This window comes from Callorhinchus milii, unplaced genomic scaffold, assembly GCF_018977255.1.
Source record: "Callorhinchus milii isolate IMCB2004 unplaced genomic scaffold, IMCB_Cmil_1.0 Scaffold1, whole genome shotgun sequence".
Classification (NCBI taxonomy): Eukaryota; Metazoa; Chordata; class Chondrichthyes; order Chimaeriformes; family Callorhinchidae; genus Callorhinchus; species Callorhinchus milii.
This window is the reverse complement of record NW_024704742.1, coordinates 43,545,436-43,570,223: the sequence shown is the minus strand read 5'-3', so window position 1 is coordinate 43,570,223 and position 24,788 is coordinate 43,545,436. Positions and strand designations below refer to the sequence as shown.

Sequence of the window (24,788 nt, the reverse complement as noted above, 5' to 3'; positions counted from 1 at the left end):
CTTTAAGTTCCTCATTACCATTAGCCTCCAGGTTCCCCGCTATTTTTGGTAAGTTTTCAGTGTTCTCTAATGTGAAGACAGAAGCAAAGTATTTGTTTAATGACTCTGCCATTTCTTTATTCCCCATTATAATTTCTCTTGTCTCTGTCTGCAATGGACCCTCATTCACTTTTGATAGTCTCTTCCTCTTTATGTACTTGTAAAAACTTTTACAATCTGTCTTTATGTTCCTAGCTAGTTTACCCTCATATTCCATTTTCTCCCTCTTAATCAGTTTCTTGCCCCCGCCTGCTTCACGTCTCCCGTCTCACCCGCCCCACCATTGGTGGGCGGGTCTTTTGCTAGTCTGCCCCCACTTTCTGGAACTCCATCCCACAGTCCCACCACCTCACCCCCCTCCCTTGCCTCTTTCTCAAGACCCTACTCTTCAACCGTGCTTTTGATCACCCTGCTTCACTCCCGCTCTTCATTATCATCCATGGATGCACACTCCACCTTGCTAAGCCAGTCCGGAACCTTGGCATCTTGTTTGACCCTCAACTATCGTTTCTACCCCACATCTGTGCCATGACCCGCTCTGCCTTCCCCCACCTCCGCAACATCGCCCGGCTCCGCCATTGTCTCACACCGCAGGCTGCCAAAACCCTCATACTTCTTTCATTACATCAAGGCTTGACTATGCGAACTCATTGCCTGTCAGCTCCCCCAACTCCTCCCTTCATGGGCTGCAGATCACCCAGAACCCTGCAGGCCGTATCCTCTCCCGCACCCAGGCTCTGTGACCCTATCACCCCCATCCTCGCCCGACTCCATTGGCTTCCCATCACATGGAGGATAGAGCTCAAGATCCTGGTCCTCACCTTCAAAGCTCTCCATGATCTTGCTCCCCCCTACCTCTGTGACCACCCCCTACCATCCTGCTTTCGATCATCCTGCTTACCCCCCTGCCCTCCAGCCTCCCCAATCCCGATCCCCAGCTCAGGTCTGAAACTCTTCAGTGCCTTGGGACTTCCTCCCGTCATGAAAGGCACTATACAAATGTAATTTTGTTGTTGTTGTGTTGTTGATGTGGGGCTTAAACCCACAATCTTCTGAATCAATGGTACCAACAGAGCCAGTCTGCCACATTACTTTGTGTAATTGGCTGCTCCATTTCCAATTACACAATCACTACACTTAATAGAAATGATTGTGGAAGACTTTAAAACTTCTCACTATTATAGACTCTCTATCAGATGCAAGGATGTTTTATTATTACCAGGTTAGGGATACTACAGTTACAAGCAGAATATAAGTCCTTTGCCCACTCCCAATGTTAGTTATAATTCTCCAAGGTACAAACCACATGACAATAAGGTGTTCTTGTCTGCGAAGGTTCATAAATTTTTATGGATTTATCTAGCGAAAACATGTCAAGAATTAATTATCAAGTGATTCTTTAGACAAATCTAGCATCAGTAAAGTCATGTAAAGAGCCAGGAATTGAATCATCAATTAATCTGAAGGATAGTTGTCCGGGGCATTGGGAGAAACTCCCTTCTTTGATTGGAATACTGTCTGCAATTAGTTAATGTATACCTGAAACAGACAACTTAGATCTCATTCAAAGGATGACCCCACTGACCATAGAAACGTTTACCAGTTTCGCATTGAGGTGCCAGTCCAGATTTGGAGCTCAAATCCTTTTGGAGTACCAACTTAAATAAGGGTGATTTTGTATCTTTGGTACATACCCACTAGAAACAGATATGAGACAACATGAATTTTTGCCGTACATTACCAATAACAGTCAACAGACAGATTGTGTTAAATTGGATTAAATGCACATCCCAAAGATAAAAAATAATTAATTAAAATGTTTTTTTAAAAAAATATATATTTTATATAATGTTACAATACCTTTATTACCTTTAAAGTAGAGAAAATCTCAATTGTACTGGTGGATATCGAACAGGGAAATATAAATATAAAAATGTAGACCAAATGTGCAATCAAATAAGTACAACAAGAAGAAGAGCAAATTGCATTTATATAGTTTCTTTCATGTTGGAAGGATGTCCCAAGGTTGCTGGACAGTCAAGGGTTAGCACCTGAGATAGGGTTTGGATTATGGAGGGGTAGGGGCCAAGAGGGGTGGCGTCGCCAGTGGGGAGATAACCAAAGTTGCAGTCAAAGCAGAAGGTCTTGAGATGGACCTTGAAGGAGGCGAGGTAAAGTGAGAGGCAGAGGGACTGGAATGGAGTTCCAGAAAACGGGGACAGATAGGTTGGAAGTACAATTACCGATGGAATGCAGGGAGGGGGAAGTGAAGCAGACCAACGCCTGTGAGCAGAGGGAGTGGGCCAATAAGTGGGGGTGGAGGAGGGGAGGAACACTGATCAGGTCACGGATGTAGGATTTAAAGGATAATTGAGAGTCGAACAAGACCAAGTTTTCACACTGGCTCTGTGACATGTAAAGTGAATCCATGTAGATTGGTGCTATCCAGTTCCTGAGGTGAGAAGGCACTAATGGATTGAAGCCAAGCAGGAGAGTTTCTGTTTTCTTGACATTCAACTGGAGAAAGTGAGCTCTCAACCAAGATTTGATGTCCAACATGCAATTGGTCAGAACAGCAGGGGTCCTGGAATCAAGGTTGGAGGCAGAGAGAGAGAGAGAGAGTTGGGTGTCATCCCTGTACAATTGGAAGTTAACCCCATGCATGCCTGTGGACCACATTGTCAAGTGGTATCATGTAGTTATCAAACAGAGGTTCAAGAATCCTAAGGAATGCCACTGAGAAAGATGCAGGAATTTGGAAAATATGAAGTGGAGACATTGGGGTAGGTAAAAATATAACCAGAACCACAAAGATGGAATTGAGAGGAAAGGCAGTGGAGAGGCAAAGAATGGTTGATAGTGTCAAAAGCGACAGAGAGGTCAAGAATGATGAGGAGGAAGAGAGGCCTGGTCACACATGGAGAGAATGTCATTGATCACTTTGACTAAGCCAGTCTTGGTTCTGTGGGCAGTGTGGAAGCAAAATTGGAGGGGTTCGTGCAGGGACAGAAAAGAGCAAAGCTGGGAAGCAACTACTTGTTGGAGAATAAAAGCAGGTTGGAGATGGGATGGTAGTTAGGGAAAAGGAATTGCTCAGGGAAGATTTTTTTTCGGAGGGAGGTGATGACAGCTGTTTTGAAGGTGGGGGGAAACTGTGCCAGTGGCCAAGGAGAGGTTGAAAATGACTATTGGCAAGGGGGCAAATAGGTAGAGCAGGGAGGTCAGGATGGGGATGGAATAGAGAGAGCATGTGGTAGGCTTCATTCAGGAGATGATGGAGGAGAGGGAAGAGGGGAAGACGGGGTTGAAGGTGTGGGGGGAGGGGTGGGTGGAGGAGGGGTGTGTGGAGGCTAGAGGGGTTGGGGGAGTCGGTGAAGGGATGGCATTAGTCAGGGAAGAGGAGACAGAGCAATTTGGACCCAGGGAAACCTCTGCCATCACCAGTCTTCTTGCATCCCAACCTCCACCCTTCCACACTCCTTTTCACACTTCTGTCCCTGATAACCCCCCATCCCTCTCCTCCCTCATCTCCCACATGAAACCCATCACCTACCCCCCTGACCCTATCCACAATTCACTCCTGGCCACCAAACTTCCACTTCTTGCTGCCCCACAAGCTGATGCCATCAACAGTTCCTTCTCCACTAGCCCAGTACCATCCTGTTTCAAAACTGCCATCATTCAACCACTCCTTAAGAAGCCCTCACTTGACCCTCCATGCTCCCCCAGCTGTTGACCCATCTCCAAATTGTTCTTTTTGTGTGTCAGTTTGGGTCAACAGGTATCTTGCTTACCTTTCAGTCAGAAAGTTGTGGATTCAAGCTCCAATTCAGGACTGGGAATTCACATGTTCTGAGCCTGACACTCGAATGCAGTGCTAGGGGTATGCTGAATTGTTAGAGATTGTGTCCTTCAGATGAGATGTTAAACCAAGCATTATCCTACTATTCAGGTAGACCTTAAAGATCCCATGGCACTATTCGAAAAAAGAAGGGAGCTTCTCCCAGTATCCAAAGGCATCAATCCTCCAAATAAAATAGATTAGTCACTACATGTCTGTTTGTGGAACTGTGTCAAATTGACTGCTACGATTGCATACAAAACACAGTTTTTCCTGTGAAGTGTTTTAGGATGTCCTTCTGTCATGAAAGGTACTTTACCAATTGTATTATTATTCATTATTACTAATCCTCTCCGAGCACTTCCTCATTGAGCTCCTCTAATCTGGTTTCTAACCCGCCCACAAAACTGTGACTACCCTGGTCAAAGTCACCAATGACATTCTCTCCACCTGCAATTACAGTTGTCTCTGCCTCCTTGTTATCTTTGACCTCTCTGCTACCTTTGATATTATCAACCACCTTCTTTACTGTCTCAACTCTCTGCTCCATCTCCACAGTTCTGTCTTTTCCTGGTTTCACTCTGACCTATCTCACGTCTTCACTTTATTTCTTCTCACGGATTCTCCTCCCACCTCCAGAGTCACCTGTGGCATTGCTCACATTTCAATCCTTGGTCCTCTCCTTTTCAGTATCTATATGCTGACCCTTGGTAACATCATCTGTATGTATGGGGTCCATTTCCACAAGTACACAAGAGACACCCACTTTTATCTCTTTACCTCTCCCCTCGATTACAGGCAGAAGCCACTCAAGACAATCTGCTGCCCTAGGCAAAATTTTAGTAGACAGCCCCCTCCTACCCACTTGGCAGTTTCAAAGCTTTAGTTTAACTTAAGAAAGATGAATTTATCTTAAAATGCCTGCAGGGCGCTGTGGGAGGAGCACACAGCATATGCTGTAGCCCCACCGCATGTCTTCAATTTCACTAGTAGAGAATTTTTAAAGAATCTCTTCTCCCTATGCAGTTTGCCTAGTTTGCCAATAGCTAGAACAGCACCTAATTACAGGATGAATGCATTGCTGATTGATTTCCTCTCAGACATCAAGTCCTGGATGAGTTCTAACTTTCTCCAGCTGAACGTCAATATTACCGATGCTCTCCTGCTTGGCTGCAGTCAGCGCCTTTTCAATCACCACTTTAATCTACATGGATGCACATGGCATCATGAAACCAGTAGAAAACCTCAGTGTCCTGTTTGACCCTCAACTGTCCATTAAGGCCTACATCAAGGTTCTCACTCTCTTGTCTTTCCATCACCTCCACAACAAGCTACCACCATTTCTCCCCAAGCTGCTGAGAACCTAATTCAAATCTCCATTACTTTCAAGCTGAATTACTGGACTGTCCTGCTTCTCAGACTCTGCATTACCTCCTTTCAAACTCCTCTGCAATATTCCAGGTGACTGCTGATGACAGCACAACCAACTTAGCTCATCGGCAGGATTTGGAGGGGTAGATCAGTCATTGGGGGCAGGAAATCTTCACAAAAATCATTCAGAGCTCTGTGGCTCATAGTGGATCCTGCACCAGGCCTGGCAAGCCTATCATCCCCATCCTCCAATAGTTCGAACCTTGTCCTTCTGTTGAAATTCCTCCATGGCCTCACGCCAGCCCTATCTCTGTGACCTCCTGCAATTCTACCATTCCAGCTGCTGCCTCCACTCAGTGAACACCAACTTACTTCATATCCCCCATGCCACCTGCCCCACCATCAGTGGTGGGCTTTTAACCATTCTGCTCCGGCTCTCCAGAACTTCATCCAAGATTCCCTCCTCGTCGCACCCTCTCATCTCACCTTTAATCCACGACTATTTGTGGGATCCTGCTGTGCACAATTGGCTACCAACTTTCGCCCACAAAATATACAGTCAATTTACTTTACAGTATAGTCTGTGAAGATCTTTGGGATGTCTCGAAGATGTAATAAGGCGCTATATCAAATGCAAATATTATTGTTATTATTATTAAAACATTCAGAGAGATGCTATCCAACATCAAGGGGGCTACATAAATGCAAATTGTTGTTGTTGTAAGCAGGAAAGCTTACCACAACAACAACAACAAGATTCCATTTATAAAGCGCCTTTCACGTCAGGAGGACGTCCCAAGGCGCTGCACAGTTGGGTCATGACCCGAGCAGGGGGGAAATGGTCAGGGTGAGGGGAGGGAAGGGAGGGAGCGAGGAGGGGGAAATGGTCAGGGTGAGGGGAGGGAAAGGAGGGAGCAAGGAGGGGGGAAATGGTCAGGGTGAGGGGAGGGAAGGGAGGGAGCGAGGAGGAGGTAGAGAGTCGAGAGGGGAGCTGAAGGCTCGGTCAAAGAGAAAGGTTTTGAGACCGGCCTTGAAGGAGGAAAGGGAGGAGGCGGCGAAGGCACTGGGGGATGGAGTTCCAGAGCCTGGGGGCTGAGAGGCTGAAGGCCCGGCCACCGATAGTAGGGCGGTTGGGGCGGGGGACGTGGAGCAGACCGGAGCCAGAGGAACGGAGGGTACGGGCAGGTAGGTAGGGGGATAGTAGGTCAGAGAGGTAGGAGGGGGCAAGGCCGTGAATGGCCTTGTAGGTGAGGATGAGGATCTTGAAATCAATCCTCTGGGGGATGGGGAGCCAGTGGAGGCGAGCGAGGGTGGGAGTGATGTGGTCGCGAAGCCTGGTGCGGGACAGTACACGAGCTGCAGAGTTCTGAATGACCTGCAGCTTGTGGAGGGAGGTGGCGGGAAGGCCGATGAGGAGAGAGTTCCCATAGTCCAGCCTTGAGGTGACAAAGGCGTGAACCAGAGTTTGAGCAGCGTGAGGGGTGAGGTAATGCCGTAGTCTGGCGATGTTCCGGAGGTGATGGAAGGCGGTGCCAGTTGTTGTGCGGATGTGAGGGAGAAAGGACAGCTCAGGGTCGAACAAAACGCCGAGGTTCCTGACTGGCTTTGAGAGGTGGAGAGTGCAGCCTTGGATGCTGATGGTGTCAGTGCCTGAGGTGCGGAGGCGCTGACGTGAGCCAATCAGGAGGGCCTCGGTTTTTCGCACGTTGAGCTGAAGAAAGTTGTCTCTCGTCCAGGACTCGATGTCGAACAGGCAGCTGTCAGGACATCGGTGGTCATGGAGTTGAGAGTAGAGGAGGAAAGGTAGAGTTGGGTGTCATCCGCATACAATCCGTACCAGACAATACTATGACTGGCAAGCAATGCGGTTTTCGCTGATTAGATTCTAGCAGTACCCCAACACACAATCTGGGGGCTCCAAGCCTTGTCTCTTGCGAACCTGTGCCTACTACTTTCTGGAATTAGGTAAGCAGGATCCGTCCCTTCAGGGAGAGATTGCATATTCCATTCCAACAATCTATCTCTGGGATTTCCATATGTAAGTGGGATGCATGAAAATCTCAGCTTGGTTTGGATACTCTTAAGCATGGTGTTGGAATATTCGATGTGTCAGACACCCAGTCGACAAAAACAACAACATTTTGCTAATACTATTTATTAATAATGATTTACAACAGAATTTCAAAACAATATTGTTAGATTAGATGTGTTAGGTGCTCTGGAAGCTAAGCATCGAAATGATGATTCTCTCATACATGTAGATCACTGATATGGTCACCCAGCCACGAAATTATCCCTACGGAGGTGGGACTAGATCCGATCACACAGCACGCCACTGGCGTCCTTGTGGTAGAATCACTGATGACCATCATTTGGCCCTCAATTCTGGAACCCTTAAAAAGTGACCCTTGGATCTTTTCCAGGTTTCCTAAAATATTCCCATCACTGGCATCCATTTCTTCCTCGTTTTTGTAAGCCGGGGCGGGAATCGGAGCCATGGATTGGCAGTCATTACTCAGGTCTTGTGGTGGGTACATGCCAACTGCATATTTCCCGGGGTTCAATCCGTTCACCTTTATCCGGCTTTCAATGTTACTGTCTTCGGTCTTTTGCCTGAAGAGGATTAATCCAGTTAATTCCGAATTCTTCTGCGAATTGATATGGCACTGCGCAAACTGAACTTTGCCAACAAATATATTCTTCATTGTTTTTAAGAATGGCTTAAACTTTGAGAAGAAGCCTCGCCGATCTAGAGTAGAAGGTCTTTCCTTCTCGGCAAATGACTGCACAAAAAGCTCGAATAAAAGCAATGAGGTCAACATTGACATTTTCATGGTTGACTTGTCTTCAGCGACAAATCTTCTCGCCAAGTGCAGATTGCAATGGATCTCTCCTGTCCCTGTTCAGTAAAAAGGTTTGTCTCGTCCCTTGGCTTGGAATCTCAGTGACTGACTAGCAGTGTGGGATCCCAATTATATATACCGTTGAATGTTGCACACAGCACTTGTCTTATCTGCACTCAGCCCTTTAAGTAATTGTTCTTTTGAAGAATTTATTCAAATGTTATTCATGTGAGGACAGGAGGTGGGAGCAAGCATTTGGTAGCAGTATCTTTGTACAGTTGTGTACCAGACAAATAAAAACACGTTGCTTAACCTCGGCTGCAATTCTGGATATGAGTGAGCAATGCACAATGGGAAGCACATAACCAGATGTATCCTGTACAATTCACATCCAACCACCATAAATGTGTGGAAGAATACATTGTCATTGGGTGAAAGCCTTCCATTCCTATTTTCAGGTTGTGCCTAAATATCTTCCTCTTTGACTGTGCCGACGGTCACTACCCCCCGGCTCGGAGTCATGCTCCGCCACACTCAACTGCTTTGGGATGCTACCCTGGGTGAGGGGTGCTACATAAATGTAAGTTGTTGTTGTTGTCGATGGTCAAATCTCATCTATTCATTGTTTATTTAACTCCAACAAAATAAAAATTTGCCCACAGCAGTGTTTCACAAACAGCCACAAAGTGAATGACATATTCATTTTTTGGAGTCCTGTAGCTCAGTGGTTAGAGCACTCGCCTTGCAAACGAGACACCTGGGTTGAATTCCAAGCAGGATGAAACCTTGGGCAAATTTTCTTACTCCACACGCCTAATAATAATTCCTCCAAAAAACAAAACAATAATAAATTGGTCATTTTCAATCCACGATTGTCTGTGGAACACTGCTGTGCGCAATTGGCTGCCGCATTTTGCCCACAAATATACGGTCAATTCACTTTACAGCATACTCTGTGAAGCGCTTTGAGACGTCTAGAAGACTTGAAAAGCGCTATATCAAATGCAAGGATTATTATATAATTATATTAATTTTATCAGGGGAATTGCTGGACTGGACACCAGTAGAAACTCCCTTGTCTTTTTGAATAGTGCCATGGAGTCTTTAGCATTCACCTGAATAGGTATAGAGAACCTGCATAGTAGTTGTAGTGTATGAACTCCAAGATTTCTGGAACAAAGATAGTTTAGTGAAACCAAAAAAGAAATTTATTCTGGTAAGATAAATTGTTTTGGCTTTATTTTATGTTCGATGAGATAAGGGATGTTACATCTGAGAAATGAAACCCTTGCCCAGTTTCTCATTCTTCAGATGAGATGTTAAACCAAGGTCTATCTGTTTAGATGCATCTTAAAGAACCTATGATGCTATTCAAAAAGGAGAATGGTGCCTCTTCCAGTGTCAATGCTACTAGTCCATCAGATAGAGAGAGACCCAGTTATTCAGCACCTCGTAAAAGCACAAGTACATCGTGAATAGCAGCGGGGTGAGGAGGAGCTCAAGAGAGCAGGTGGTAAATTTCATTTCGTATACGAGGATGGCGAAAGATGAGGGAAAAGTTCAGGAAATAATTGGAGATGACCTAGTGGCGATGGTCATCACCATTATAGCTTATTGCTCCAAAACTTCAGCCAGCATCTGGTGTCAGTGGTGATCGTGAGCTCGAAGATGTCAAGGCCATGGAAAATAATATGATTGTTGGTGGTGGTTGTGGGTGAGGGAGTTTATATGGAGGAAGAAATGAGATTGAGGGTTGAAGGAGAAGATCTGAGAAATCAGAAGAGACGGGGCCGGAAAAGTTAAGGTGAAGGTTGAAGTCAGCCATGATGAGGAAGTAATCAGTATAGAAAAGAGAGAGATGTCAGTGAGGAAGGAGCCAGATGCTTTGGGATGGAGGTAGAGTAAATTAATCAAGAAGGTGCCAGGAGATGAAATGGTGGCAGTGGGTCAAGTAGGATTTGAACCAAGAAGTGCCAAGGCAGCCACTTGGACGGTGAAGGTCTGGAAAATGAAAGAGACCTGGTAAAGAAATGGTGGGACCTATACCAGAAATGGTGAGAGGAGTGGGATCATCCTCTCAAGTATGGGAAGGGTCAAAGGTAAGAAAGGATCCAAGAGAGGTAGATAGCGGTGATTTCTTAAGAAGCACTGGTGGAGCGCTCTCTGGGATGTCTGTCATCATAGGTGATATATAAATCACAAAATGTATTTTACAATTACCAGGTTTATAATTATCAATTGTAATTATAATATAATAATATATTATAATTATAATTGCTCACATCACTGAGACAGCACTTGGCAAGGTTATAAATGTTCTGCGATCAGGGCCCTCTCTGCCTCCTTGACCTCTCTGCTGCTTTTGACACAGTCGATCATGCCATCTTTGACCGGCTGTTCTTTCTTATGCTCCCTTGGGACTGTCCTCTCCTGGATCAAGTCCTACTTGACCCACCACCACCATTTCATCTTCTCAAATGGTTTCTCTTTCCGCGCCCCACACAGTCACCTGTGGTGTACCCCAAGGCTCTTTTCTCGATCTCCTTTTTCTCATTTACATGCTCTCTCTTGGTGATATCATCTGGAGTAATGTAGTCAACTTCCACATGTATGCGGAATGCACCCCAATTTGTTTTTCGTCCTCCAGTTGCTACCTCAATGTTGTTGCTGTTCTGTCTACCTGTTTGTCTGACTTCAAGGCCTAGAGAAATGTCAAGTTCTGCAGCTGAAAATGGACAAGATGGAAGTCATTCTCCTGACTCCCATCAACAGCTTCTTATCTGTGGTTCTGAACTCCTTCACCTTCCTGGTCTTTCCCTTAGACTCACAGAACATGCATCCTTGGTGTTACATTCAACCCCAGCTATTCTTCTCCCACATTGAGTCCCTAACTAGGACTGCTTTCCTCTACCTCTACCACATCGCCCACCTTCAACTGTAGATAGGGAGTGGCGCCAGGACAGCGCAGGGAGGAGCTGGGCCTACCTCTCAGGTATTTAAGCTCGACGCGGCAGGGAGTGCAGCCAGACAGGGAACGGCGGCAGGGAGTGCAGTACAGGGCTGTGGGGCTGAGGAGGGAATGGGAGGGGGGGGAGCTTGGGAACCGCTGACGTCATAGTTGAGTTTTCAGAAGTGTGCGCGCGCAACAAAAAAATAAATAAAATAAATCCTCTGCGCCCTCCCCCCCCCAGGGCTCACATCAGAGCCCACCATGGGCCTGTTAGGTTGGCTGCCCCAGCCTATGGGATAAAGTTTCCATCCACCTGACCGCTCGCTCCCGGTCCCCGCGTGCGCAATATGGCTGCCGCTATGACCCGAGCCCCCTCACCCCCTCCCTCCCTCCTCCCTCCTCTCTACCCCTAAACCCTCCCCCCTCTGCATCTCTACCGCTCTTTCCTCCTCTCTCTCCGTCCCTCTCTCCTTCTATCCCCACTTGACCCTCCCACAACCTCCCTCTGCTCCAGCCTGGGAATCGTCCCCCGGGCTCACCGTGTCTCTCGGCATTGGCTGTCCAGCAGCAGCCACACCGACTGCCCCATTCCCCACCACACTCGCCAGCCACGCCGGACACAGACCCGGGGAGCCAACCTCTCCTCCCTTATCCCGATTTCCCCCACCCTGAGCTGTCCTTTCTCCCTCATATCCGCGCCACAACTGGCACCGCCTTCCATCACCTCCGGAATGTCGCCAGACTACGGCACTACCTCACCCCTCACGCTGCTCAAACTCTGGTCCACGCCTTTATCACCTCAAGGCTGGACTATGGGAACTCTCTCCTCGCCGGCCTTCCCGCCACCTCCCTCCACAAGCTGCAGGTCATTCAGAACTCTGCAGCTCGTGTACTGTCCCGCACCAGGCTTCGGGACCACATCACTCCCACCCTCGCTCGCCTCCACTGGCTCCCCATCCCCCAGAGGATCGAATTCAAGATGCTCATCCTCACCTACAAGGCCATTCACGGCCTTGCCCCCTCCTACCTCTCCGACCTACTATCCCCTACCTACCTGCCCGTACCCTCCGTTCCACTGGCTCCGGTCTGCTCCACATCCCCCACCCCAACCGCCCTACCATCGGTGGCCGGACCTTCAGCCTCTCAGCCCCTAGGCTTTGGAACTCTATCCCCCAGTGCCTTCGCCGCCTCCTCCCTTTCCTCCTTCAAGGCCGGTCTCAAGACCTTTCTCTTTAACCGTGCCTTCAGCTCCCCTCTCGACTCTCTACCCCTTCCTCGCTCCCTCTCTTCCCTCCCCTCACCCTGACCATTTCCCCCCTGCTCTGGTCCTGACCCAACTGTACAGTGCCTTGGGACGTCCTCCCGACGTGAAAGGCGCTCAATAAATGGAATCTTGTTGTTGTTGTTGTAGATTCCATTAAATGCTGCTGAAACCCTTATCTATAATTTTATCACCTCCTGCCTTGATTCTTTGAATGCCCTTCTCAGCATTCTCCCCAGCCCTCACTATAAATCTAATTTGAATGATACAAAATGTTGCTGCCCATGTATTTACCTGCACCAGGTTGTCACCCACAGAACCCAGGGCTTGCCTGTCTCCACTGGTGTCCTGATGCAGAATGGATCAATTTCAAGATCCTCAAACTCACTTTCAAATCACTTCATACCCCAGCACCTCCCTACCTCTCCGATCTGTTAATACCCCATTCTTCTGCTGGCCGCTTTTGCTCTGCTAGCTCGGGTCTTCTGCATGTCCCTCATTCCCTTTCTTCCATCATTGGCAGCCGTGCTTTCAGCCAACTCTGGACCTCTCTGCCTCAATCCTTCCTTCTTGCCCTCTCTTTGCCCATTTTTGAATCCCACTCGAACACTTTCCTCTTTGACTGCGGCTTCATTCACCTCCCCCCTCTTTCTAGCTTAACGTGAATCCACACCTCTATCAAGTGCTGTGAGAGTCTACTTGCTACATAAATGCAAGTTGTTGTTTTGGGGAATAGCACAGGCACAGACAGAACATAGGTTTTTCATCCTGTCTCCAATTTTAGTTATAATTATCCAAAGTACAACCACATGAGAATAAAATGTTCTCGTCTGCCAAGGTTCATAAATTTTTATGAATTTATCTTGCCAAAATGTGTCAAGAATGAATTGTCAAGAGTTTCTGTAGGCAACTGTGACATCAATAAAGTCCTGTAAAGAACCATGAGTTAAATCATAATTAATCTGATGGATAATTCTCCAAAACATTGGGAGAAGCTCCCTTCTTTGATCAAAATATTGTCTGTAAATAGCTAATGTTTACTTGAAACAGACAGCTAAGACCTCAGTTTGATGACTCATTCAAAATATGACTTCTGATAATGGAACCCTTTCCCAGCTTTGCACTGAGGTGCAAATCCAGATTAGGAGCTCAAATCCCTGTGTAGAACCAATTTAAACATGAGTGATTTTGAACTTTTGATCCATATCCACCAGAAACAGATATGAAACAACATGAATTCTTGTCAAATATTACCATAACAGTCAACAGACAGATTGACTTAAATTAGGTTTAAACCAACATTCCAAAGATAAAAGAGCAATAATAATTTATATAATGCAAGGTGTTTGATAGTCGAAAGTTTGCACCTGAGATAGGGTTGAGGACATGAATTTTTGCAATAAATGACCATGATCGTCAAAAGATGAAATCTTTGAGTTAAATTCAACCCAAATTCCAGAGGTAAAATGCTACAATAACTTTATATAACACCTATAATATGAAGAACATCTCAATGATTTTCCCAATTGTAGCATTATAGTGGTGGATGGTGAACAGAATAATAAGAGGTGTAATGAGTATTAAGAGCGCTTGACCAAAGGCGCATTCAAATAAAATTGGTTTTATTTGGTTTTTGAAGACAGGGAACACAGATAGCAAGGCAAATATTCTTGTAAGATAATTCCTGAGTGGGAGCATAGTAACTGAAAGTTTGTCCACAGATCATGGACAAGCAACTGAGCAACCTATCAAAATCAGAACATTAGAGGGAACAGACTATAATATATTCAATTGTATCTAAACTATATTGAGTATTCTGTATATGTATACTCCCACACTTGTAAATTTCTCTGTGTCTGGAGTGGAATGTGCATTCTCTCCCTGGAGGAATTCTGTCTGTCCAGCATCTTGGGACATCCTCCCGACTGAAAGGTGCTTGACAAGTATTGTTGTTGTTGTTGTTGTGTTGTTGTTGTTGAATACACGTTGGCAAACCAAAGTTTTGAGATCCCAGAATGTGCATTTTGTAACTGCTGGAGGTTAACTAAATCCTACACTAAATCCGCATAGCAGGAATTGAAAGCACTGCCTTGCAAGCTGTTTGTCCAGTTAGGATCATCCTACCTATCATGTCTTTGACTGACAGGATTAACAGGACCCAAGTGGGAAGAATCCTTGCCCACAGAGCCCACCATCAAAGTCCTACTGATGAGTCAGTCAGGCCAATACGTCATCAACAATACCCTGGAGTCCTGCAGACCTTCCTGGCTCAGGAATTAGTGTATCAAAATCAACACAGTGTATCAAAATCAATTTTGACATTACAATAGAATATAAAATTACATTTATATAGCGTCTTTCACGTGGGAGGATATCCTAAGGCACTGGACAGTCAGCAATTTGGACCCGAGCTGAGGGTCGGGATCGAGGAGGGTGGAGGGCAGGACGGGTAGGAGGGTGGCCGATAACATGGTCAAAGAGGAGGTTTTGAGATGTACCTTCAAGGAGGCAAAGGAGGGTGTGAGACAAAGGGAATGTGAGATGGAGTTCCAAAGGGTGGGGGCAGAGTGGCTGAAGGCCCTATCACCAATGGTGGAGCGTGCTGGGAGGGGTTGTATAGCTGGCCAGAGCCTGCTGAGCAGACGGAGTGGACAGGTTGATTTGGGGTTAGCAGTTCACAGAGGTTGGAAGGAACAAGGCTGTGGAGGGCCTTGAAGATGAGGATGAGGATTTGGAACTCTATCCTTTGGGGCATAGGGAGCCAGTGGAGCTGGGCGAGGATGGGATTGATAGGGAGAGGACACTAGCTGCAGAGGTCTGGATAATTTGCAGCTTGTTAGCGTAGTCAAGCCTAGATGTGATCTTACATTGCGAAGCACCTCAGCTTGGAGCTAGCTCAATCCACAAAGACCCCAATGATCACCAATTTGATTAATTGGCATCTGAGAAAGACAGGTTTGAGCCCTCATTAAGTTTATAGTACTTAGTGCACTGGATATATGAGCCTGTATTCATTAACCAATTGGAGTTCTACAGATCAGTGGTTAGAGCACTCATCTCACAAGCGAGAGATCTGGGTTCAATTCCCAACAGGAAGAAAAATTCGGCAAGTTTCCTTACTCCACATGCATCTGTTTACTGAACAGTAAGTAGGAACCGGGGGTGTTAGTCGATTGGCGGATCGCTTTTCTGGGGGTAATAATTCCTTTTAAAAAATAACAAAATAATAAATTGTTCACTTCAATCCATGACTGTTTGTGAGACTCTGTTGTGCAAAATTGGCTGCTCAGTTTCACTCACAAAATTTACAGTTAATTCATTTTACAGCTGTGAAGCACTTTGAGACGTTTTGAAGATGTGATAAGGTGCCATATCAAATGCAAGGATTATTATTATATAGCCAGTAATGCCTTCCAGTAGCTATTGTTACAAGCTTCTGGGTTTCCTCATGAGCTTTTCTACTTTCAACATGGTGGGAGGACCTATTCAGGACAGCTTGTGACATGGCAACCACCTTTACGTTCAAGTGGTCCAAATCCAATCCATTGCTTACTTACACCAATTGCTTGATAATCATCCTTATCTGAGGGACTTTGACAAATAAATGTGTCTACCATGAAGTTGATTCCTCATGGTGGGTATATCTATACATTTGTATAGCGCTTCCCGTCGTGAAAAGTGCTATGCAAATGTAATTTGTTGTTGTTGATTTGAACAACAGATCAGTGCCAACCAAAGTCCACTCTCCCTGCAGCTGTTCCCCTTTTAATCACAAATCCACCCCACTTGTTCTGGACTGCAAATGATCCAACGAAAACCCTTTCACTGCATGCTCAACAGCTCACAATGGTGAGTGGGAATTCTTTGGAACACATCTTAACCTGATATATCCCACAAGCTTAAACTGCATTGGTATTTTGCTGTCAGTGAAGAGGCAGGAATATCCAGAGTGCCATGTACCCCTCCTCAGCATGTCCCTGCAAAACAGTGTCTAAGCAAATGTTATTATCCCCCGTAACTAATACAAATCAACAATGGGATGGATGTCACTTGCACTTTTCAGTCAATGCCTTTAAGTTCCCCTTTCAAGCCATACACACCCGGCATCCAGGGAGCTCGGTGTTAAGATGACAGGTACAACACATGATATCCCCAGGCAGGTTTGCCAGCAGCACAGTATGATCTACAAACAGAACCACAACAATTCTATCAGAAATGGCTGAAGCAGATATACTAAATCCATTCCTCTCAATACCGTCCAATTCATCATTGATGAATATATGAAATAAGGTGTTGATCTTTATTTATTCCCTTTCAAGAGAGAACTCCTCTCAGATTCCTACCATCCAGACTATAGATGACTTCTTTATTTTTCCAGCTGAAGTGAATTACTTCACATTTTCCTACATTAAACATTATTTTTCATCTATCTGCCCATTCTGCTAGTCTCCTTATGACTTCCTGCATTCTTCTGCAATCCCTTTCACTGTTTTTACCATTCGGCTTGGTGTCCTCTGGAATTTTGACACCACATCTGCTATACCTGAATCCGATATCATTTATGTATATGATGAACAGTAGCGGTCCTAACACAAATAACTGTGGAACACCACTCCCTACTTCTTTCCAGCCTGAGAAGATACCCTCAACTCCTACCCTTTGCTTTCGGTTTCCAAGCATTCTTTAATCCATTCAATTAGCTTTTGCACAATTCCACATGCCCTATTTTAGTCATAAGCCTCTCGTTTGGCGCTTTATCAAAAACTTTCTGGAAATCCAGAAACACTACATCTACTGCATTTCCATGTCTACTTTATTGGTTACAACTATAAAGAATTAGTTCTGGATTGCAAATTATATCCCAGGCAAAGGAAACTACCCGAAGCACCACCTAAAGAGTGACTGTTGTTTGATGAAAGTACTGTATTAACTATCAAATAACAACAACTTGCATTTAGAATTATAGAATCATAGAATTATACAGCACAGAAGGAGGCAATTTGGCCGATTGTGTCTGTGCCAGGTTTTTGAATGAGCTATCCAAATCAATCCCACTCCCTTGCTCTCTCCCTATAGCCCTGCAAACTTGTCTTCCCCAAGCACCCCTCACCCAGGGTAGCATCCCAGAGCACTTGAAATAAAAAAAAATCACAGGCATTAAATGTGGAGATTTTTATTCATTTTAAAATCATTCCATTCAGGACACAAGATAGAAGTTTCCAATGGTAAGGTTTTTTGCCTTTGTCTAATTTTGAGTTTACCAATAGATTATTTCAGCAAAATTTTAAATCAAAGCACTGACAGATCTTTAATTGGAACATCTGACAAAAACACCGCCAACATTACAACTGACCATTTCCCTACGTGATATTTTCCACATGGCATTTTGAGTGTTAGAAATAGTCGTATGAATCAATTTGCATTCATCACAACTCAACACATTGGTGACAGCCGTTTCAAAATGTACAAACTCACTTGCACAGACTGAAAATTATAATATTTTATCCTTACTTTCGAAACAGACAAGAAGTAATGACCCAGATATTAGGAGATCCAACCTTTTGGCTGCTGAGGGCTAAATGCCCTATTCGAGAAATGTCCATGGGCCACGTAAGCAATATTTTTGTGTTTCCCTTCCAGAAACATAACATTTATGGGTTATACAGGGAGCGGGTGGACCAGATGAAATGGAGGGGACAGGGGAAGCTCGGATGGAATCGGCCCATCAATAGGGCCACTAATGTGACATATAATGTTGTGAATATTTCAAATCGAGACAGGTAGATACTTGTAAAGCAAAGGGTAACAAAAGAGAGAAATTGAGATTAAAAGATTGAACAAGATTATAAAATGGGTGAACAGGCAAGAAGGTTGAATGCTGTCCTTCTCTGTTACTACATATTAGTAATAAATCAGTTTCAGGTAGGACCACTCCATCGATCCAAGAAGTGTACCAATCAAATTTTTCAAAAGACTTCTTTGCCACATTTATCTCAATATCTCATAACTGATTTCTTTTTCTTTCCTGGAATTTGATTAGCTTCATTTTGAAACACTTTGAAGTTTCTTTTTCACCAACTATGCTGGTAGTATGTTCCACAGTCCCATCACTTTTTTAATGCAAATATTTTATAGCCTTCACTGTACTTCTTTAAAAAAAGGAATATCTATTTTTGAAATACAAAACTTCAAACAGTAGTTAATCATCCACACATTTAGTTTGCTTTCTCAACTAACCCTGTCTCAAAATGTAAGACGAAGCAGAAATTTAAAAAATTCTTAAAATCATTCTTAATTTGGAAAAACATTTTCACAATTCTTTGAAGTAATCGGACATTGTATAGGTCGGCTTCTAATGACATTTGGTATCTCTCGCGATCACCACTGGCATTATTTGGTGGCAGAGATCATAAAAAATAAAATAAAAGTTTTTTTTGCATGTACAGAGGTATTAGAGTTCATTGTGCTAATTTTGCAATAGCATCAGGCAGCTATGCAGTACCAAAATGTGATTTTGTCATGAGGCTGCTGAAATAAGGTAGGAGCTGTAAAAATTGAGAATTTTACACAACAACTTGCATTTATATAGTGTCCTTCACACAAGATAGCGTCCCGGAGTACTAAGATCAGTGCCACTCATTGGAATTTAAAGCAGAACGTAATTCTCTGCTCAATAAGAGGCTGTAATTGTTTGATGAAGTTTTGGGGATAAAACAAGTTACTATATGACTACTGTAGAGAAATAAACTGGCTTTTTTGTTCATGCAATACTTGGAAGTTTTTTCCTTTTTGGTGACAAAGCAGATTAATAAAATTGATCAACCTCTTAAAAAAATCAAATAAACATGATATTTATTGTGGCACCATTTCTTCCCAAGATTTGCCAGAGCTGATTGCGATTGTACAGCATGCCAATGCTTTCCCAGAATTTCCATGAATAAGACTTTCTGGATTTCCACCTTTTCCTAAATCATCCTTGCCCTCATGCAAGACTATCCCGAGGCCCAAAATTGAATCAGGTCCATACATGGTCACCCGAAGATTATGGAGCAATTCTCTAATTTTTCCATGTTTGGTCTCCAAATTAGGGAAATCTCCAGGGTGATTTGGATGTTTAACATTGTATGGGTTGAAGTGTTTGCTAGTGGATTTGCATCCGTAGGTCAGATCTCCGAACTGATGTATGTGAATTGCATGAACAGATGTAACTTTTGGAAAACCATCCAGGGAAAAAAAGCCTTTGACTTTGTTCTTTGCTTCATCTTGCTTGAAGAGGATGTATCCTATTATATTCAGCTGTCCAGATGTCAAAGTTCTATTGGGTTCAAAGCTGCAAATTCCATACCTGGGACCACTTTTCATTGGAGTGAACGGATGGAAGAAATGATACACAGAATCTTTTATCTTCTTCCACTTGTCCTTAAAGCTTCGTGGATGAGCAGAACTCCCTGGCAGCACTGCAAGCAATGTCACAAAGGCTCCAAATAAAAGTAACATGCTCAACACTGAACTTTTCATCTTTTATTCTACTCAGCAGCAAATATTTTACCCAACAGTAGTTTACAAACAATATCTTCTGTTTGGGTTCAATGGCAAGCTTGATTCCTCACATGGAATCTCAGTTATCAACTGTCTGTTTAAGTGCAGGATCTGAATTATATAACTTAGAGGATTGCACACTGTACTTTTTTGTTTGCACTCAGCCCTTACTCAATTGACTTCTTAAACTTCAGTCTTATGTTGCTTTTCCAAAAATCATTCAACTGAGGAATGGAAGAGGGAAAACAGACGAAAGAGAAAGACGAGGAAGGGATGGGTGGCAGAGGAGAAAGGTGGAGGAGATAATCGAATAAAACATGTTATGTACGCTCAGATAAAAAGGAAGATAAAGAAAAAAAGGAAGATTTATAAAGCTTGTACGGGTGAAAGGAGACAGTGACCACTGGGCTGAATACAAGATTGTACAAAAAAAGGTTTAAAAAAATAAGGGTTGCCAAGAGAGAACTGGAAAGTTATATAGCAGCAAATGCAAACATGCCAAAATAATTATTTCAAGAGGGTATTCGTGGAAGATGTTAAAATCCTAAGGGATTCAAAGGTGGATAGAAAAGAGAATCAGCATGAAATAACAGCATATTATTCAATGACTATGTCCAAGAGGTTTTTACCAGGAAGCCCACTAAAATTATGGCAAAAGTAAGCAAACATTATTTAAGCTCCTGGAAACATAAGTGAGGCTGAGATTCTGGATAGGCTCAAGAGGCTTAATACCAACAAATCCCCAGAACAGATGAACTATACTCCAGGGTATTTAGGAAAACAAGGAGATTTGTGCAGCGCTGCTAGACATTATGTGGGAATCATTTACCATGAGTGAGTTCCAATAGATTGGAAGCAAGCAAATATGATTCCCAAATTCAGGAAAGATGACAGATGGTAACTATATTGCCATTAGGCTCACCTCAATAATTGAAAGAAATGTTAGTCATCGGAAAGAATATGGAAATTTAACCATGTATAAAAAAATTTCTAATAAATGACATTCAACATGGGTTCAGAAAGGATAGATCTTGTTTGACCAACCTCATACTGATCCTTGTGTTTGATAAAGCCCTTTCAAATTGATGTTAAGAGGAATGGACAATTTGAGAAGAACCAATGAAATAGAAGCGTGAAGTATAAACAGGATCAGGATGGTATTGTGGGTTATGATTGGAGTATTGGATTGTTGTGAGGTAGCTCTAGAGTTTACAAACCTTGTGTCTGCCGAATCACGAGAAGGAGGGCTTGGGTAGCTGTGAAACAGGCAGAAAAGAGCACAGTTTGAGGTATGGGAAAGGGTTAAATTACAAACTAGATTGTGTTTTTGATGATGTGATTTTTGGGAGGTGATTTTGATTGTATCTTGAGGGAAGAGGATGGGACAAGAGGAAGAATATATGTGTCAGGGAGGATGTTAAAGGAATTGGTGGAAGATGCAAGGTTAATTGATGTGGGAAAGAAGAAAAGAGGGAAGAATGTAGAATTTATGGGGATGAGTAAGGATGGCAGCAGGCGTTTGAGGGTATTTGTTTTGTGGAAAACAGTATATAGGTAAGTAAATTTGAAGTGAAGCCAGCATGCTTTTGGACCACCAGCCTTGCTAAGAGCATAAAGTGAACCCCGAAGGAAAGTAGGCATAGGAAAAAAATTATGAAAACTGAATAGAATTACTGGAAGATGAGAAGGTCAGAGGACTGTTTAGAAAATGTTGAGTGGGAGACTGAGAGTATTTTATGAAAGTTGAAGTGAGTGGAGAGTGCTGCTGATATTGTATGTTGGAAGGTTTCAGTCTGGATGAAAGGATAGGGAAAATCTTGGAGAGATGCTGTATGTGTGTGTGTGGAGGTGGGGGGAAGATGGAGAGAGTGAGGAGGGAAGTGATGGTGAAGATTGGGAAATGGAGTGAGGGAGAAATGGATTCTGGAAATCCTCTTTTTATTAAAGATGGCCTATTTGTGTGAGGTGATGAAGGTACGTTTCTGGTTTGCGAATATGTCGCAGCTTTTTCGGTACATGGAGAGACCACACAATCCCTTCCATATGGGAAAGGTCAAAAGAAGTTCAGAGGGTATTCAATTTCCTAAATAAAAATGATTTGAGGGTTGGAAGAGTAGAGGTCTGGGATATGAAAGGGGTGTTGGGGAGAGTGAAGGATAAGAACGAATTATATTTGTATAGTGCCTTTCATGTGGAGAGGATGTCCCAAGTTGGAGATTTGGACCTGAGCAAGGGGTTGGGATCAGGATGGGTGGAGGGTGGGGAGGGTAAGGGTAGGAGGTTGGCTGAAGGGGTGGTTGAAAAGGAGGCTCTTGAGACGTGAATTGAAGGAGACAAGGGAGGGAGCAAGGTGAAGGGACAGTGGGATGAAGTTCCAATTGAGGGTGGGACCAGAGAAACTGAAGGCCCAACTGCCAATGTTGATTTGGTGACAGTAGGTCACAGAGCAAGGTCACAGAGAAAGAGCAAGGCCATGGAGGGCCTTGAAGGTGAGATCGAGAATTTTTAACTATCCTCTGAGGGATGGGGAGCCAGTGCAGCTGGGTGAGTGCAGGGGTGATAGGGTCTTGATGCTTAGTGTGGGAGAGGACATGAGCTGTAGAGTTCTGATGATCTGTAGCTTGTGGAAGCAAGAGTTGGGAAGGCCAACACGTAGTGAGTTGGTATAATGGAGCCTAGATGTAACAAATGTGTAGATGAGGGTTTCGGTGGCCTGGGACAGGTAGTGGCACAGCCAGGTGATAATGAGAAGATGAAAGGAATAGGATGAGTTCCGCAATAGTTTTTTGAGAATGTGTGAGTTAATGCAAATTATGGAGATCTGATGGGCTCACAGAAAGATCTGGCATGGATGGTAATAAATGACTGCCTCCTGTGCAGGAGTTTGCTGTTCAAAAAGAATTTGGTGTTTGCAGCAATCTGTCCGAGAGTGGGTTGCAGGAAGGAAGAGATGGGGGCACATGTGTTGTGGGCATACACCTTTGCACAGAAGGTGTGGAGGACTGTGGTAGACTATCTGTAAGTGTTATATGCTCGGCAGATAAAGGGTTAAGAGAACAGTCCTGAAATTGCTTTTTGCAGATGTAGATATTGTAGGGATGCTTCTCTGTAAATATAGACATGGCTCAATGATCTGCCGAATAAGCAATTAAATAAGAAGGAGTTGATTTTAATAGAAGGAAATATGAAGGTTGAATTCAATAGCGGGAAGTACAAACAGTGATAAACAACTCCTTATTAGGAATGAATGTGCGATAAGATCTGTATATAAAAAATGAGGAAATGCAGAAGAAGGTGTAGAGAGTTGAGATGAATGTAGAGCTGATACAAGAACTGAAGTCAGCACCAGGTTACGACTCTAGCCAGAGGAACGGGTAATACTGTATATTTTTCTCTATTACTGTCGCTTAAACAATTATATGAGTTAAACTTGGTTGAACTCAATAAAGTCTGTTGTGCAACCAAATTGGTTTCTCCTTCTGAATCTTGTATAACTTGCCTCCCAAGTGCGAGGACCCAGGTTTGAGTCCTCGTAGGGAGGAACCTTGGACAAGTTTCCTTAATCCACACTGTCTCTGTTTACCTAGCAGGAAGCAGGAACCTGGTTGTTAATCAATTGGTGGATTGCTTTTTGGAGGTAATAATCCCTCCAAAAAGAAGAAAAGGAAGAGAAAAATTTGGTCACTCGATCCTGTTTGTGGGACAATTCACTTTACAGTATATCCTGTGAAGCGCTTTGAGATGTCTCAACAATATGATAAGGTACTATACCAAATACAAGGATTATTATCTGAAAAGATTTGTACGATCAAACTTGATGGTCAAAGAGGACATGATAGGGGGCCGAAGGAAGGACTGAGGACTGAAGCAGCATGGTAGGTGGTATATGTGACAAAGGAGGCCTTATGGAGGGTGAGGAACAGGCTGGTCCACCAGAAAGGTAAAATTACGGAGACAAATGTGGCACAGTTAGTGGCCAACACTGCGCAGGACTGTGTTTGGAGAGACATTCAAAAGAAACCAGTAAAAGGGACTGCAAATGTGGAAGATGACTGCAGTGGAACAGATCTTCCTGTGAACATGCCACTGTATGAGGAACGCGGTAGCAGTATGATTGGACTGAAGGGTGCTGTGCTGTGTCAGTGTTTTACCTCTTTGCAAAACCTAGATGTAATGGGCATGTTCTGTTAGTTTATATAGCTGGTGGCAAAGAGTAAATGACCTGAGATGATAACATGTATTCTGATTGCCTGGGCTGAAGTGGGATGGTTTAGAAGGGGAAGGGGGGTATTTAAATTGCTCTGGAAAATGAGTAAGATGTGTGTTGCATGTATAATTGGTATTTACCAGCAATGAAGTGTGGTGCGGAATATACCAGGGATTTGTGTTCCTTGTAGTTAGGATTGCATAGAAATGGCTTTGTTTTAACTTGATGAAGGTTAGAACAACAACAAATTACATTTGTTTAGCGCCTTTCATGTCAGGAGGATGTCCCAAGGAACTGGACAGTCAGGGATCTGCGTCCGATCTGGTGGTTGGGATCATGAGGGCTGGAGGGCAGGGAGGGTAGAGATAGGAAGGTGACTGAAGCACGGTCAAAGAGGAGGATCTTGCGACGGGGTTTGAAGGAAGCAAGGAAGGGGGCGAGGTGGAGGCACTGTGGGATGGAGTTCCAGAGGGTGGGGGCAGAGAGGCTGAAGGCCTGCCCGCCAATGGTGGGACAGGCAAGGCGGGGATGTGAAGCAGGGTGGAGCCCACTGAGAAGGGTGTTGTCTTGAACTGTTCTGATGAGACTTAATTTAGTGTATAGACATTGGGCTTGTTTTACGCATTTTTGAATAAATCAAATCGATAATAATAAAGAAGCTACAGCAATGTTGTGGATAAAGAATCATTATATGGTGTCAGAAGTAAAACTGGATACAAGATTAGAAACTGACTTTG

General features: G+C 44.0%; 1 protein-coding gene across 1 annotated transcript; it reads right to left on the bottom strand.

Moving 5' to 3' along the window:
- Window positions 1-19,157: 19,157 nt before the first annotated feature.
- Window positions 19,158-19,834, bottom strand: LOC103175884 (extracellular superoxide dismutase [Cu-Zn]-like). The gene has a single exon (XM_007889176.1). It carries the CDS (start codon window positions 19,821-19,823, stop codon window positions 19,158-19,160), a length of 666 nt encoding a protein of 221 aa, XP_007887367.1. The 5' UTR covers window positions 19,824-19,834.
- Window positions 19,835-24,788: the final 4,954 nt, after the last annotated feature.

What these genes read in the sequence shown, in the direction of transcription:
- LOC103175884 (XM_007889176.1), bottom strand. Translation starts at nt 19,823, where the DNA reads ATGAAAAGTTCAGTGTTGAGCATGTTACTTTTATTTGGAGCCTTTGTG.